This window comes from Botryllus schlosseri, chromosome 4, assembly GCF_051294905.1.
Source record: "Botryllus schlosseri isolate E-star chromosome 4, Bs_hap1, whole genome shotgun sequence".
In the NCBI taxonomy this organism is placed as follows: Eukaryota; Metazoa; Chordata; class Ascidiacea; order Stolidobranchia; family Styelidae; genus Botryllus; species Botryllus schlosseri.
The window spans coordinates 1420321-1436017 of NC_137239.1; the positions used below are offsets into that span (position 1 = coordinate 1420321).

General features: G+C 41.3%; 1 protein-coding gene across 30 annotated transcripts in view; it reads left to right on the plus strand.

The window, feature by feature from the left end:
- Nucleotides 1–15697, plus strand: part of LOC145437839 (adhesion G protein-coupled receptor E5-like) — a 138166-nt gene that overhangs the window by 73702 nt on the left and 48767 nt on the right. For 20 of the 30 annotated variants that reach the window (XM_080315150.1, XM_080315151.1, XM_080315163.1 and 17 more), the window contains 11 exons: nt 846–878; nt 1009–1053; nt 1222–1260; nt 2685–2732; nt 2890–2964; nt 4058–4090; nt 7601–7681; nt 9238–9339; nt 11009–11134; nt 11191–11301; nt 12163–12291. In XM_080315150.1, the coding sequence (XP_080171276.1) occupies nt 846–878; nt 1009–1053; nt 1222–1260; nt 2685–2732; nt 2890–2964; nt 4058–4090; nt 7601–7681; nt 9238–9339; nt 11009–11134; nt 11191–11301; nt 12163–12291 (822 nt within the window). The remainder of the gene's footprint in view (nt 1–845; nt 879–1008; nt 1054–1221; nt 1261–2684; nt 2733–2889; nt 2965–4057; nt 4091–7600; nt 7682–9237; nt 9340–11008; nt 11135–11190; nt 11302–12162; nt 12292–15697) is intronic. The other 10 variants (XM_080315158.1, XM_080315171.1, XM_080315155.1 and 7 more) reach the window with 7 other exon arrangements.

Consider the following 15697-nt stretch of genomic DNA (forward strand, 5'->3'; position numbering starts at 1 on the left):
CACCACAAAACTGAGATACAATGTAAAGATAGGAAGGTTTCGAAACGACTTGGAGTAGCTAGCGTTATGGGAGTGTTCGAACGGGGAATAGGCAATCCAAAAGTAAGCCAAATTCATTTTACATGAATTAAAATAAACCACCGCATTCATGGAAACATCGCCGGTGGGTATTTCGCGATTAACGCAACGAAAAACGTTGTGATTTGACAGATTTTGTCGAATGTTAGTCTGCAATGAGAACTCAGGGATATATAGAGCTGTCCTTACTTCACCACCTACTACGCGGCCATTTTTCTTCAGCGCCCCTTACCGCCCCCCTGAGCCCAGCGCCCGCCCATTTTTCCCCTGGGGGGTACTGGAGACAAGGTCAAGAACCACTGGTGTAAATCAACACGTTTTGGCTAAATGGAATCGCGTACTTGATGAGGGATTCTTTTCAGTTGTTGGTGGTACTCATTGTGTTTGTTGACTACTATGGCTATTTACACCAGGCCGATATTCCTTATTTTTGATTGCGATTTGTAGCACCGCCCACTGCTAGGTTTTTCTACGACACCGCTTACGCGGATGCGATGGCGAGTCTAGATCAACCTCAAACACTTAGGGCGTACCATTCCGTACCATAAGGCGTTACTGCGTATAGTTAAACCTGTATTAAAACCTTATCAGTCGATCCAAAATCGACTCAAAGTGACTAAAAATTATTTACTAGCATTGCATATATGCTCCTGCTCAACATTGACGTATCAGTGTGTTCATGGTTCACCCATTTTTACAAGTTTGACGTCAAATCCGATGGAATTCTCTAAAAAATACACGTTTCTATTCATTTGCAATATTTTCAGAAACGTATAACACAACGGAATATCCTGAAATAGGTTGGTGACATCTTTTATTCAAGTGTTGTATATGTATTTCGCATGTTGTTTTTCGCTATTGATTTCAGAATGATTTGGTTTAACTTCCTCATATTCCATGTTGTTAGTGTCACTTGTGAAACTTTAACAGATACCACAGTCACTGGTTTGAGTACGCAGTCTGATACGTCAACGGGTGAGAATATTGTACAAATTTTCATTCTAACGCGTCAATATTCATCATTCAACGTTTATCCTTCGCTGGGGCTCTCCCGACCTGTTAAAACATTGTACTGGTCATAATATTCATAGTACATTGGGTGGTCATTATAGACTGAAAAGCGAATGCGTTTTCTGATTGCAGAAACAACTTTTGCGCCAACTACATCGTCTAATATCACAGGTAAAATTCCGATTTCGCCAAGGCTACTAAATTGTGGCATATACGCGTTACCGAGATTTATACTTTCGCTTCAACATGAGGATCGGTCCGATATCATCATCTCTTTCCAATTATTTAAAAAAAAGTATTATCGTGATAACATACCTAGCTAGGAGTATAGTGACTACTATGCTCACTGTACTCCAGTGGAATATTAGAATTCTATGCTTCATGACTACATATGTGTATAGACCAGGGGTCACCAACAGTTTTGAAACCAAGAGTTAATTCAGGGAGACTGATTAATGCGATGGGCTACAAGTTACCTCACTACGCACTGAAATTGTTGGCATTTATCTCCTAAGAATAAGTGTGCGTACATGTACCATTCATGGGAAGGTCGAACACATTTCAAAGTTAACAAAATAAATCGGTCAATTATATCGTAGGTACCGCATGTACTGCTACTGGCATTTGTACAGGTTGACTCAGATTGCAATGTATGGGGGTATTGGCTGCCTGGAAAGACCATCCCACTTTCATCATTGTGGTCCAAAATTAAATCGTTGACGATCCTACTGGGAGCTCACTCACCTGGCTAGGAGATGGCTGTCACTGAAATGCCGGTATCGTTGCCGGGCCATGCATGTCGAAAATGATACCGGAATTATTGCGTTCTCTGATAATTGCGAATGCAGTTATACTCAATTCTGTATATTCATCTTATCGGACGGTTACTGAAAGCAAGAAATCAGGAGGTGTCATATATTCTCGTAAAGTGCTCAAAATTTCAGCGAAATCAAGCCACCGTTAAATACTATACTATATGGTAATTTGTACGTCGAAACTGTTGCTTTTCCAGTCATGATCATCTTGCATTTCGCGGTCAGGCTAATCAAAGGTTTCGTTAACCTTGCAAGTTAACAATAAATTGTATGCGTAATTTATTTTTGCCGATATTTGAAGAGCTGCTTGTAGGTACAGAACTTTAATATACAATATTCATATTGAAATGAATCCGAATATTTTCGGCTCACACTAGTCAGGGGGAATCGTCAGCAATTAGTAGAGACTGACTAGAGAGTGGAAAAGAGCATTTTATATCAACAATCGTATCACAAAATATGACGTCACCAGCATGAAATTTCGCATAAGAGGAAGTTCAATGTAGTATTTTTATATGGTACACGAACGAGATTTTATGATACGATTGTTGATGTATAATATTCTTTCCAATTCTCTACTTTAGTTGCTGACGAGTACCCGTGACGAGTGACAGCCGATAATATTCGGGTTCATTTCAATATGAACATTGTATTGTGAGCTACATGCGACCCGCGGGACGCGGATGAGCCACACCTATAATTAAGGTTTAGAGGAATTGGATAAGAAGACGTGTAGCAGTTAAATATCGTTGATCTGATACCGATTTTGATCCCTTCCAGGTTCTACAACATTTATTGGGACAAGTACACCGCAACTCACAACGGATGGTTGGTATTTTCCTAATATCAAGTCAGAACTTTCAGAGTTACAGAACGCAATTTTAAGAAGATCTTAAATGAATGATTCATTTTTGAATTCATTCTTCAAATAATTTTAGGACTGGATAATACGACGTCAGTTTAATCCTGTTATATTTGTTTGCAGAAGATTTTTCTACCACATTCACTGCTTCATTCACAACAGTCACTGAAATAAATACACAGTCGGATTCGTTTTCTGGTAAAAGGGTTATTAGCGTTATTATAATAAATATGTTTATATAAACGCGAGCATTAGGAGAAATTGATTTACACAATTATATCTCTTTTAGGACGAACCTACAAGCTAATTACTAAAGAAATACTAGTGTCAGTTTGCATAATAACCCGTAGGTGACTACACGGTCTATGTGAACTGAACGCATACAGTTTGGAGAATCAACAATAAGGAGGATTGGAATTATCGAAACAAATCGGCCACCCTTTTGCAAAACGTGTTTTTAAATCTTTCGGTCAGTACAACGCTGTGCTCTTTAACATGGGCGACGGGCATAGTTAACACATATGAAATAATCGTTTCTTGAAGAAATACAAATACAACAACAAATATCACTACCATCAATTTCATTTTATTTTGAACTATGAACTGCGTACAATATCTGACAACGCTTTTCAGGGACTTGATGAATCGACACCGGGGCTGCAGAAACACTGTACTGTATCTAATCGTAAAACTTGATCTTGTTGGGAAGCGTTAAGCGTCTCGATCTTGGCAGTTTCTGGTAAATTGCGCGTCACTGCAATGTGTCTAAACACGTCAGCTGATGTTCCTTTGATGGCATGCTGTTGCCATCGCAGTAGCCGTTTTCGTTAGTGCGGAATTCGATGTTGGGCGGATGATAGTAGGTTATTTTGAAACAAAAAGAACAACATTTTAAGACTGAAATCAATCTCAGCATTTCAAAATGCTTTACCTAGCGTTTTTCCAAAATCTGGAATCAAACCGCGGGTGACCGCTGTACTAGAGCGTCATTTGGAAGGGTCTTCCGACGTTTCACGACAACTTAACGAATCTGACCTACCTTAATGCGGAGTTTTCCCATATTAAAACTACTCATGATCAGTAATGGTGGATTTCGGGATTATTTCGCATACCCATACCGTCCAACCCCTAAGATATTTTTATTTTATGTACCTTCGAAAATAACGGGACCTTCCGCGCAATGGATTGATGTTTTCTGACGCTATATTCCTAATTTCATTGATATTATATGACCGCTCAGTTGATCCTTGAGTATGGTCAATTTTAAACAGGATACATTCTGTATTTACAGAATCAACTACAACCCCATCGCCGACTACGGAAGGTAAATAAAAAGTTTTGAAAATTTAGATAATAAATATATAAAATATACCAAGAGCCATACGACGCATTGGCATACCGCTCCTGGAATATTGTCACGGTCTAATGCAGTGTTTCCCAAACTTTTTTAAGCTACCGCCACCCTAGACAATGAATAAAGGGCATGCGCCCCCGACCCTCCCGCACCACATCTAAATGAAACAAAAGTTATTTGCATTTATTGCGGCTAATTATGACACGGGTCAAGCTGGTGTAATATTATCTAGGGTTTGAGTCTTGATAAGAACAATCTTTTTCGAAAATACCCAGTCTCCACGTTCCGTATTGTAAAGTCAGTTCATGCTGCGGGTAAGAAACCTTGTCACGGCACTGAAAACATTACATGTGAGCGGGGAAGGACAGCGACAAAAAATTCGACCCGACTCCAGTGAGAGTTGTCTGTTTGATTTGATTGCGTATTCACAACGATCGATTGGAGATATTGAGCTCCAGATTGAACTCAAAATTGTCCTACCAACACTATAATGTAATCAGGTCCTCAATCACTTCATGTTCCGAAACGTTACCGAAAGGATTGATAATCCGGTACGGAATGTATACTTGAAATATATCCTGGAATCAAAACACCATGTCTTTGAGCAGTTTTCGAAGATGATTGATTTATGCGTCTTGGTCAAAATCGGGTATTCTAGCTGGACCGGTAGCTCATTCAAGTTGAAAATTACAGCAGTTCACGTCTCGCAAAATTATGGTGAAACATCACGGGCTTATCTCTGAATCCAGAGAGTGCCGTTTTCATCCTTATCAGGTTTCATTATTACTGGGAACGGAAATATCCTACTCGTAAATTTTGGTGAATACGCTCGTCAAGGATACCTAGAATAGTATCGTATGGTATCGTAATGGTATCGTTTCTCGCAACCAGAACGTCGTGTTGAAGGCTTCGGTCGCAGCTAGGGTTGCATTTAAAACAAATGGTTGTTTGAAACACTTTGTTCAAAACATGTTTTATACAACGGCTTTAAAAAAATTGTGTTTTTTCAAGTTGTATAATTATGCAATAACTGACCACGACCACGATTATCACCGGATACAGTCGACGTATACGACGTATGGTTGGAGCCTGCGAAATAGTCGGTTCAACATCTATATTGCGCGTGGGTATAGATCATTGATACGAAATGAATGCTCTGACGATGATGACCGCCAACCGTAAAAATGCTACACGCCACTGTAGTCCTGAGTTCAGATATTTTGGGTCAGTAGGGTGGAGTGAAAATGATATTTTTTAAATCGGAAAAAGGTGTTCTTAAATCTCGACAAATGACCCGAAACTGCAATATAAATTGAATTTAGGGGATTACCCCAATTTTCCAGCCGGCAACCCCCCAATTTCTGCACGCGAGGGTGCAAATTTGCATATCTCAGCAACCGCTCGTCTTAGAGTCATGAGATTGAGCTCAAAAAATGCAGAAACATCATGTTTAAGTCCTAAAATAAGTTTTCTCCCATTGTGAAAAAAAAAATCTAGTTACAGTAAAAAATACGGGTAAACAGCGGGAGTAACTACATACTCAAGTGTCTTGGGGCTGCGGGGAGCCCATCTTGGTGACGTGAGGTACCAGTTGTTTGCAACCGAGGTGAATACACGGTTGCAATTAAAAGGTCCCTGTCCAACAGGTATACTCGACGGGTTGCCGTCAGCGGGCGGAGGAGTGAGGCTGGCGATGCCCGATTGGTTAATCTAGCTAGAATATGGCTGTGGTAGGAGACCTTGAATTTTCATCAGACCCCCTTCGAGTGGGGTGGCAGGACACAGTCGCAACGCAAGTCCAGACCCGCTGCGGGTCCCACTGGTTTCCACCCAGGGCTTGGCAATCTTCATGAAATCGTAGTTGGCCTAATAGGCATCCGACCCCTGCCTGCGTCCGCACTCCGATGACCTCCATATTGCCGGCCGAGCCGACATCGTGACACCTTAATTCATCTTACAAGCGGGGCCACGTTTGTTTCCCCCTTCCGGCTTTATTTTAGACCTTATTCCGTTTCCATCAGAGACTAACTCTTCCTTAGACGAGGGTAGGATGCCATGGCTGACCCGATATATTCGATACCGCAGCCCATTTTACTGATTTGGCGCACGACAACGCCCACACACCTCGTTACGTCCCATGCCTTGCGCATCTTGTACGTACCTTTGAACGCTTAGTCCCTGAGCTCAGTTCAAGGACTAATACAGTCCCAGGGGGTTGGGAGGCCACACTCAAGGGTGTCCGACGACTACTCAGGGCCCTCTTCCAAAGCCATATTCTAGCTACATCAACCAATCGGATGTTGTCAGCGGCACTCCCCGGCCTGTTGACTGCAACCCACCGAGTATCCCTGTTAGGCAAGGATCTTCTTATTGCAGCCTTATATTTACCTCGGTTGCAAATCACTGGTACCTCACGTCACCAAGATGGGCTCCCCGCAGCCCAAACTTATTTGACAATGTAGTTACTCCCGCTATGTACTCGCAGTTTACTCTTTTTTTTGCTATAACTAGTTTTGTGTTAACAATAGAGAAAACTTTCCTTTTAGAACTTATATAAACATTATGTTTGTTTCTGCATATTTTGAGCTATATCTCATGACTATACGACCAGCGGTTGCCGAGATATGCAGAGTTACCCCCTGGCGCGCAGAAATTGGGGGTAGCCGGCTGGAAAATGGGCCAATCCCTTTAATTTAATTTTTATTGAAGTTTCAGGTCATTTGTCGGGATTTAGGAATCCCCATTTTTCGATTTAAAAAAAATCATTTTCACTCCACCCTAATACAACACGGGTGTGAAGCTTATTCCGTCAAAGGAGCTATATTTACCGAATTTATTCAATTGCGAATATTCATCCACTATGATGTCACAATTTAATATGCGTGATGCCATGGCTTAATACAAAACAAAAATACCATGTTTTAAACAGGGGCCTTGCTTTAAACATGTCTGCTTTAAATTGATTTTTATTTTAAACACAACCCTAGTCGCAGTCGCAACACTGTGGATAAGCCACGATCGTTTGAAGCAAAGATTATAATCACGCAAGACAATTTCCCTCGAAAATTCATCACACCGTGAAGTGAGCAACAACTGCTCAAATACTTCGTAAGGATTCTGTCTCGGTGCAAAATTAGTCCATTGATGGTCAGGATCGACATTATGATGGGCTTTTCCGGTACCGCTTATCAAATGGACGGATGACTCTAAATTGCCCTGAGTGAATCGAATTAGCATTTAAACTGCATATTTAGCTGCTTTATTCATCACTCGTTCCAACATTACGCAGCAGTTGCGTTCTAAACTTACACCGCCCCATATGCTCTTAGCGCCCCGTCTCCGCCAAATTTTATAGCCACCGCCCCCAATCGCCCATTTCATAACCATCGCCACCTTCACGATCGCGAACATCCCCAGGAAGGGCTGGTGCCTACTTTAGGAGCCACTGGTTTAACGTGAAGTTTTACTATGATGTTACAGCTCCTTCGTGCGCAGACACTTGTGATGATACCTGTAGAGAGAATTACACCTGCTCATGTATCAGTGACATTTGTACTGAAGGTATAAGCTTTCGTTTAGTATAGTCTAACGCAGTGGTTCTTAACCTTTTTTCTTCCAGCGCCCCCTTTCAAAAATTATCGTTCTCCAGCCCCCCCCCCAACTTCATATTGTAAAGAATGTAATAAAGACAATGAGTAAGAGGGTGGGCCGTAACAGCACTTCGTTAACCCCCTTAAAAACGATTCCCTTGTGCACCCATAGCGTCATAAACCGAACTTCTGAGGGCTTCGCCCCCACGAACCCCGTATCGTGATTTGGATGGTCAGCAAAGTTTGTGTGGCCTGGTCGCCCTAGGTACCAAAATTTTCCATAATGCATGAATGAATAGGTGGTAATTACATATATAAGTCGCTATAAACTTTTTATCCTCTCAGCCCACGTCATCAGATTTTCCAGTACCACTGAGTGAGCTGTTGTATAGGAAAATACAGGACACGTAATTACTAATTAAACATATTCGGGCGTGCCCGCATAGGTACAATTATTCGTTACCAGGGCCGTAACAGCACTTCGTCAGCCCCCCCCCCCACACACACAAACAAAAAAACGTTGGTCCTGGGCCCCAATCGGGTTATAAACCAAACTTCCGGGGGACTTCACTCCAAGACCCTTATTAGGCTGTCCGCTATTTGCTGATAGCCTAATAGGTATCTACATTCGGTGTCCATTTACTGAGGCAGCTATTCTCGCCTATTCAACTTCTATCCTCTCTCTGCTCACGTAAACACATTTACCGGTAGAGCTGAGTGAGATGCAATGTTCCCTCTAAGCTGCGCACGTGCGCAGTGCTGACACGGTCTCTGCACACAGAAAATTTGCGTTGCGCACACCAAATCCGGAGTTATTACCTTTTTCTAGTCATTACGCACTGTTGTCGAAGGGTCAGCGCAGTGAGTTGTTGAGTGTGCGCAGCGCAGACTCATCAAAACTTAAAGCGAACATTGTGAGGTTTCTTGGAAACTGTAGGGCCCGTTACTAATAATTAAACATATTCGTGCGGGCGAACCGTTGGTATGACTTCGTTGCATGATGTTATTTCGTGACCCCCCGTCTGCAATATCAAAAAATATAAAATCGCTCAACAGGGATATCGCTTAACAGGAATATCCCTGTCGCCCAGTCGTACTAAACTAAAAGACGCACACGATTTCAGATTGGTATTTCTTCACTGACATATAATTTTTCCCTGCCAGATGGAATTCGTCTTCTGGGGTTCAGATTGCCAAGACAGGAACATTCGGTGTCAGTCATTTAGGCGCCCATGGACAATTAAACCTATATGTATTCTTAAGGCTATATGTAACGAAGTTTTCGGTGTTAATTTGCTCTGAATACTTATTAAGGATATGTCCTATCACCACATCGTCTACTGCGAAGCCATTTTCCTCCAGCGCCCCTCATACCGCCCCCCTGAGCTCAGCGTCCCCCATATCGCCCCCTGAGCGTTTCCGCCCCCCTTCAAGATCGCCAGCGCCCCCTGGGGGGGGGGGCTGGGGGCAAGGTTAAGAACCACTGGTCTAACGTGTAATCAAGTTTGACTCTGTGTCCGTTCTCAGTTTGTCCCCTGTGCGGAAATAACTCCGAGTGCGTGAACTTGCAATGCAGATGTGAATTCGGATACGAGGCACCACTAGGTGGAGACCAAACAAATTGCGTTGGTAAGACAGCTTTATATATTTAGCACCGAGCAGATTATTTTTCCAAAATGGTAAATATTGTTCACAACGCAGTGTTTTCACTTATTTATTCGGAACAATACGGGATGTAACGGTTATACAGTTGTATAGGGGAGATGTGGTACCGATGGATCAGAAATTGCAAAATGATCTCTTGCCCTCGAATCTTCAGCCGAGAATAGCAGATCTTTTGCTGTCTCAACACTTCGATACAAGCTCTGCCTATCGCGGACAGTTACAAGAATATCCGCATTTTCAAAAAATATTTATAAAAGTTTAAAGTTTGTTGCTCGAACGTATCATTGGCCCCACCCGGTGAGTCTAAAGGCACACGGTCACGGGACCTATTGGACATATACACTCAAAAACTCAAATTTGTAAAAAAAAAATTTGTTGAGCAATATAATCCCTGCTACAGTGCCAATCAAGAATGTTTCGTCGCCACCTTCAAGAATAAAATAGGATATAACAGCTCAAATAGTGTTATGAAATCACGTTTTGATTTACGCCCAAACTTTTAAAATAATGTCCCATACATATTACCCGCAAATCGACATTTTGACTTTCAAATACCTCGTAATAGCGACAAATCACCACAGGTAAATGCTTTACAGCTTCTATATATGTAGGCGTGTTTCTGATGTTAAGTGATTAGTTGTTTCATCTAATTTGCTGTATTTGGCTACGGTACCGTAGGTCCCCCACCGTATAAATATTGTAATTGAATTGAAAATAGTTCACTCGAGGATGGTATTGCTTCAAAAAATATGTGCCATTATGTACCGTCATACAAGCCCTATACTTCAAATCAAAAATTATGGCGGGTTTGTTAGTCTGGAAGGTGATACAGGAAAATGTATATGTCGATCCAAATCTACTTTACACCCCCTAAAACGTAAATCATTTGTCACAAAACCCATATCTCACTCAGGTCGACGTTTTTTGTGTGTCAGGAAAGATTCTGCAAGCATGCCATCGCAAAGAAATTCGCGTACTGTAATTAATGGGATTATCACAGAAAATTTTTCAAGTATTTCTGTCCCAGTGTCTCATCGGTACCACATCTGCCCTACTGGTATACCAGTGGAATGGAACGCGTGGGTGGAGCCATGACAAATTTTTCACTGTAAATAGCTTTATATTGCTCTCATCTAAAACTATACATTAGCAGCCAACTTAATCTCATTTCCTGTCTGCATCAGAAAAGGTGTTAGCTACATACGGTGGATACTTCTTTTGATAATTGGGAAGTATTGTATTTTTGACTCAATCATCACGTCCACTGCCGAATATGACTTCCGTGTAACACGATTGCTGAAGGGAATAAGGGATTTTGTGTCACTATTATCTTGTATTTAATAATACAAGATAATACAGCCACATTTGTGACACGGTCGTTGATATACAATGTCCTTTGCAATTCTCTACTAGTTGCCGACGATTACCCCTCACAGATAAATTTCAATATGAACGCGTTACTCAATTGTATACTGAATTTCCATAATTCCAATCCAGGAGCCTATCATTCTTTGTGTAGATAAAAAGTGTCTTTGAAGGCACACTTTAGTACAGCGACTTCAGTAACTAGATTCGACTCGCCTTCACACAGCTGCCTCTGCATTCCTGTTCATAATCCGCATTCCTTTTACAGACATAAATGACTGCGATACGAACCAAACTTGCACTGGAAATGGGCAATCTTGTGTTAATCTCCCTGGCACATACGAGTGTACTTGCATCCCCGGGTATATACGGGAAGCAGACGGAACATGCACAGGTTAGAATTCTTCCAGCACTAGATTCCTGCAACTTATTCCACTTTCGTCGGTCTAGAAAATCGCTGCTCATCGGAGAACTGTGGTGATAACGCCGGGTGCTATGATAGCGCTACCGAATGTTCATGTGTTCCTGGTTATTCGGGAGATCCAAGCCAACAATGTTCTGGTTAGTATTTGTTCGTACACTCAACACCGATTAATTCGGACACCGGATAATCCAGACAAACGCTTTAGTCGACAGAATAGCCTACTATTTGACCGATTGGCCTATATGCGTGTGTAACACAGTAATAGGCCTACAGCATAGAGTATTTGTTGAATGGTTAAGTATCGAAAATATTGACATTGCAACTAACCTGGAAGTATCAAAAATGTAAGTTTCATGCGATATGTGGCAATTACTGCGGTATCGCGCAGCAGCAAATTATTTATTGCGAAGCACACCACATTTTGAATGCGTTATCTGGATTCAATCAAGACCATGAGGCTATCAGTTGATTTCCGCTTAAATCGAAAAAATGCCGTTTCTCCGCTGATTCGGCAGACATAGAGCGAGATCAAACTGTCTGAACTAAGCGGAGTTGAATGTATTTGTTTTCCAATATCTTACTTATATAATATGCTGATACTCTTCCGGACAATTAAGTTGATCGGTCGCAGATCGATCTGTACGTTACCCGAAACGCAGGTTAGATGACCATGCCGTAACTTGTGATGGGCTTCATCAAAATAGCACAGTTGATTATCAACTGTGGGACATGATCCCTTTTCATAGACGGGCGATAAGAAAACTTGTATAAACGTATCATCCTTTGGTCTACTCCAATATAGGAATAGAAATGAATCACCGTATAGTAAAAGTATTGGTGCATCAACAATCTGCTTCTTAATCTTGAGTTTACTTTCTTCCCTGCACCAACAAAACAGCAATTAAAACATTGTCTCAAATTGGGGTGAAAGCCGGCTAATTTCCAGTTAAACAATGTGCTAGACAATTCATACCATTCCAATTCATTTCTTTTTTCAGATATCGACGAATGCGTACAACCAGTACCAGTGTGCACGGATGCTGAACGCTGTGTGAACACAGTTGGATCCTATATCTGTGATTGTATCGCCGGCTACACGAAGTCAAGTGAAGGCGTGTGCGTACCAAGTGAGGATATATTTCCTGTTGCAGTCTAATTTTCCTGGTCTTAAAGTCACAGCAAATATCTGTGCACAGTATTGTCGTGGTCTAATCATCTATAATCGATTTTCAATATCTTTGAGTCGCAACAGCTTCTGCTGTTATGTGCTACGGCATAGTTTTATGCAACTGAGAAAAATATTGGAACATTGACCTTACCGATGGTATAGTATAGGCCAGGGGCGGGCAACTTCTCCAGTCGGCGGGCCGGATATGGGAAAATTAGGTACTTGGCGGGCCGGATTACTGAATCGATACGATATTGACCCATTTATCCACATATACCAGGAATAAATCGTACTTAATGAATATATTTTAACGACAGCAATGCAGGGTTGTAATGACTCGAGTCATGACTCGACTCGAGTCAGACTCGAGTCACGATTTTTTTGTGACTCGACTTGACTCGAGTCATTTTCTTGAAATTGGAAAATGACTCGACTCGACTCGAGTCAATATTTGGATTGACTCGACTTGTACTCGAGTCATTACGCATGACTCGACTCAAGTCATTGACTCGGCTTATTTTATATGACTTGAAGGTGAAGAAATTTGGGAATTACAATGATTAGATCAACGCATGTGACGAATTCTGTCGACATCGCTATTTGTCACCACTGCTTTCGTTGCACTCGTCTGATATCAGATATGCCGCCGTAAAAACAAAAGACAATGGTACATAGTAGCAAAGAGCAGTGCATTGTACAAAATAATCCCGTGGTGAAGAGGTAATAATACTCAAGACTTTTCAATTATACAAGCAAACAATCGAACCAAAGTCCAATTAGAGCCAATGAAATGACTCAGATGGTCAAGTAGCCTACTTGGAAGAGACTGATAAGCTCATGTGTAGATTTGAAGGCGATGATTCTTTGTATTTTTGGGCGACTAGAATGGATGAGTATCTAATGCTCTTCAGTGTGGTTCAAAATTGCTTTTCAACTCCTGCATCTTATGCACCAGCGGAACGTGTATCCAGTGGATGTGGATTTATTCTAAGGTCATGCCGCCTCAACATATATGAGAATCTCCTTTCCACTTTAGTATTTTTCAAGTATAACTCATTGATTTGATCTGCTGTCTGTATAAACAGTGTTTATTAAACACACAATACCCTCCGTCCATTTGACGTATTGTTAGATATGTGCATCGTGCACGTGATTAATAATGAATGGCTAATGTTTTGTGATGTTTGTACAATAGGGCCGATCAAAAGCTACTTATTTTTTATTCTACATGGTGGCTACTTGATAAAATTGTTACGTTGCATAAAAAGAACACTGAATCTTGCTTAATTTTAAATAGTGGAATCAATGATATGAGAGGAGAAAATATTGGATTTGAAAATACATGGAGTATTTTTAGTGAGAAATGATTTCATATAATATAATTACATACTAGTGGTAAGTCGACTATTTTTTCATATTCAAAATATTCCACTCTAATAACTTCGCTTCTTCTAGTTGGAATTGAGCCAAATTTGCTATGAATCATACTTTTACACAATCTAACAATATCATGAGGTAGCCGGTAAAATTCGAAAGTCTCTTTGTAATTAATTCAAAATATTTTCTCTTAGCATTGCTTTCTACTGGTTGGAATTGAGCCAAATTTAAGTTCTTTCAGATAATCTAACAATTTTAAGAAGTAGCCTCCTTTTTAAGATTCTGCCCTCATTTCTGAGAATTTTTGGTAAATGTACGGAAAATTCGACTAAGATAACAGTAAATCAGCACTAAAGTAACGCTCCGGCGACTACTTCGGGAGCTGAGCAGGAAAGTTGACATTTTTCTGGTCAACCACCTGATTTAATGTGAAAGAAAAACAGTACCTCTACATAAACGTTTATTTGTTGATTCTCTACCAGCTTGTATCTAGACGTGAATTCGTAGGTTCTCTATCAGATAGTATGTAGACGTGAATTCGTTAATTCTCTATAAGCTATTTGTGATCGGTCGTCGATGTGCTAGTAATAAAAACTGAGTGCTTGCATTTGTGATATATCAGACTGACAGATATTTGATTTAAAGTTCTAAGATTAGTAAAATGATCGTATTGGCGGCCTGTCTCGTGTGTCTGTAGCATCGGTAAATGAGGCCAGGAACTGTCCGTTATCTGCCTAAATAAACAATAAACATGTGCCAAGACTATGATAGGGACAAAATAAGCATGTTTGGCAAGCAAGGAATTCGATATCACCCAAGCAAGATTGAAAACATAAGTTGAACATGACTTCAATACTGTGACTTGGACTCGACTCGAGTCATAACACTATGACTCGGACTTGGCCCTTAAAACGGTGACTTGGACTCGGACTCGAGTCGGTGATGAATTGAAAATGACTCGACTCGACTCGAGTCAAAACCACAAAAGTCAGATTGACTCGTGACTCGGAACCATGTGACTTGGTTACAACCCTGCAGCAATGTTACTTCAAAGCCATTTCACGCCGAAATTGACGAAGGCAATGTGGATTTGAGAACAGCATTGTCATACAGGCGCCGTCATGTCTGCATCTCTCTTATCAACCAACACACGGTGCAATCCGTAATTAAGATTTCATGGCGTTAGATGGGCCCGGTACCCCAAATTTACCAAGATATCAATTCATTTTGGTTGAGTGGGTTACGAAATAGCGACGTTGTTCAACTGTGTGGCCTAATATTAATCTCGATGTGAAATTCATGCGGCCCGCGTCCTCTGCGAAATTTGAAAAGTGTCCCGCGGGCCGTTTTGAGTCGGCGACCCCTGACATAAGCGGTGCCTTACAAAAGCCTAGAAGTGTGTCGTGCTACAATTCGGCGGTTACGGAATCAAAATTAAGAAATATCAGCCTGGTGTAAATGACCATTTTAGTCGACGAACACCACGATTACCACTACCGACTTTAGGGTTGAGTACATCGTAAATGCTGATAATGCAAGTCTTCTCGCTTCGACGAACTTTCGCGTAAGCTGCACTCTCGCACGCTACATTCTACATACAGTTGCTAAATTACAGTCACTAAAATTTAACGTAGTAAGCAAGTAGTGGGGAATCTCGGTAGACTGGGGCCGCGGGCCACATTATCATGTAAGACGGAAAACTGTCCGCGGGCCGGACAAAATCACTTCGCGGGCCGGATCCGGCTCGCGAGCCGTATGTTGCCCGCCCCTGGTATAGGCCTACCATATTCTCGGCACCCAAAAAGAGGACATTTTGCCGGCAAGTAAATATAAGGAATATACATTTCCTTGGTAGTTGTAGATAAAAGTTTGAATGGAAACAGTAACTTATATACTGTTAGCACTGAAGACGAATGTAGCAGGTTCTATAGGAACGAGTAGAGTAACAGCGGATGTCATGCCCATAATGTATCCAAAGCTAATGTGAA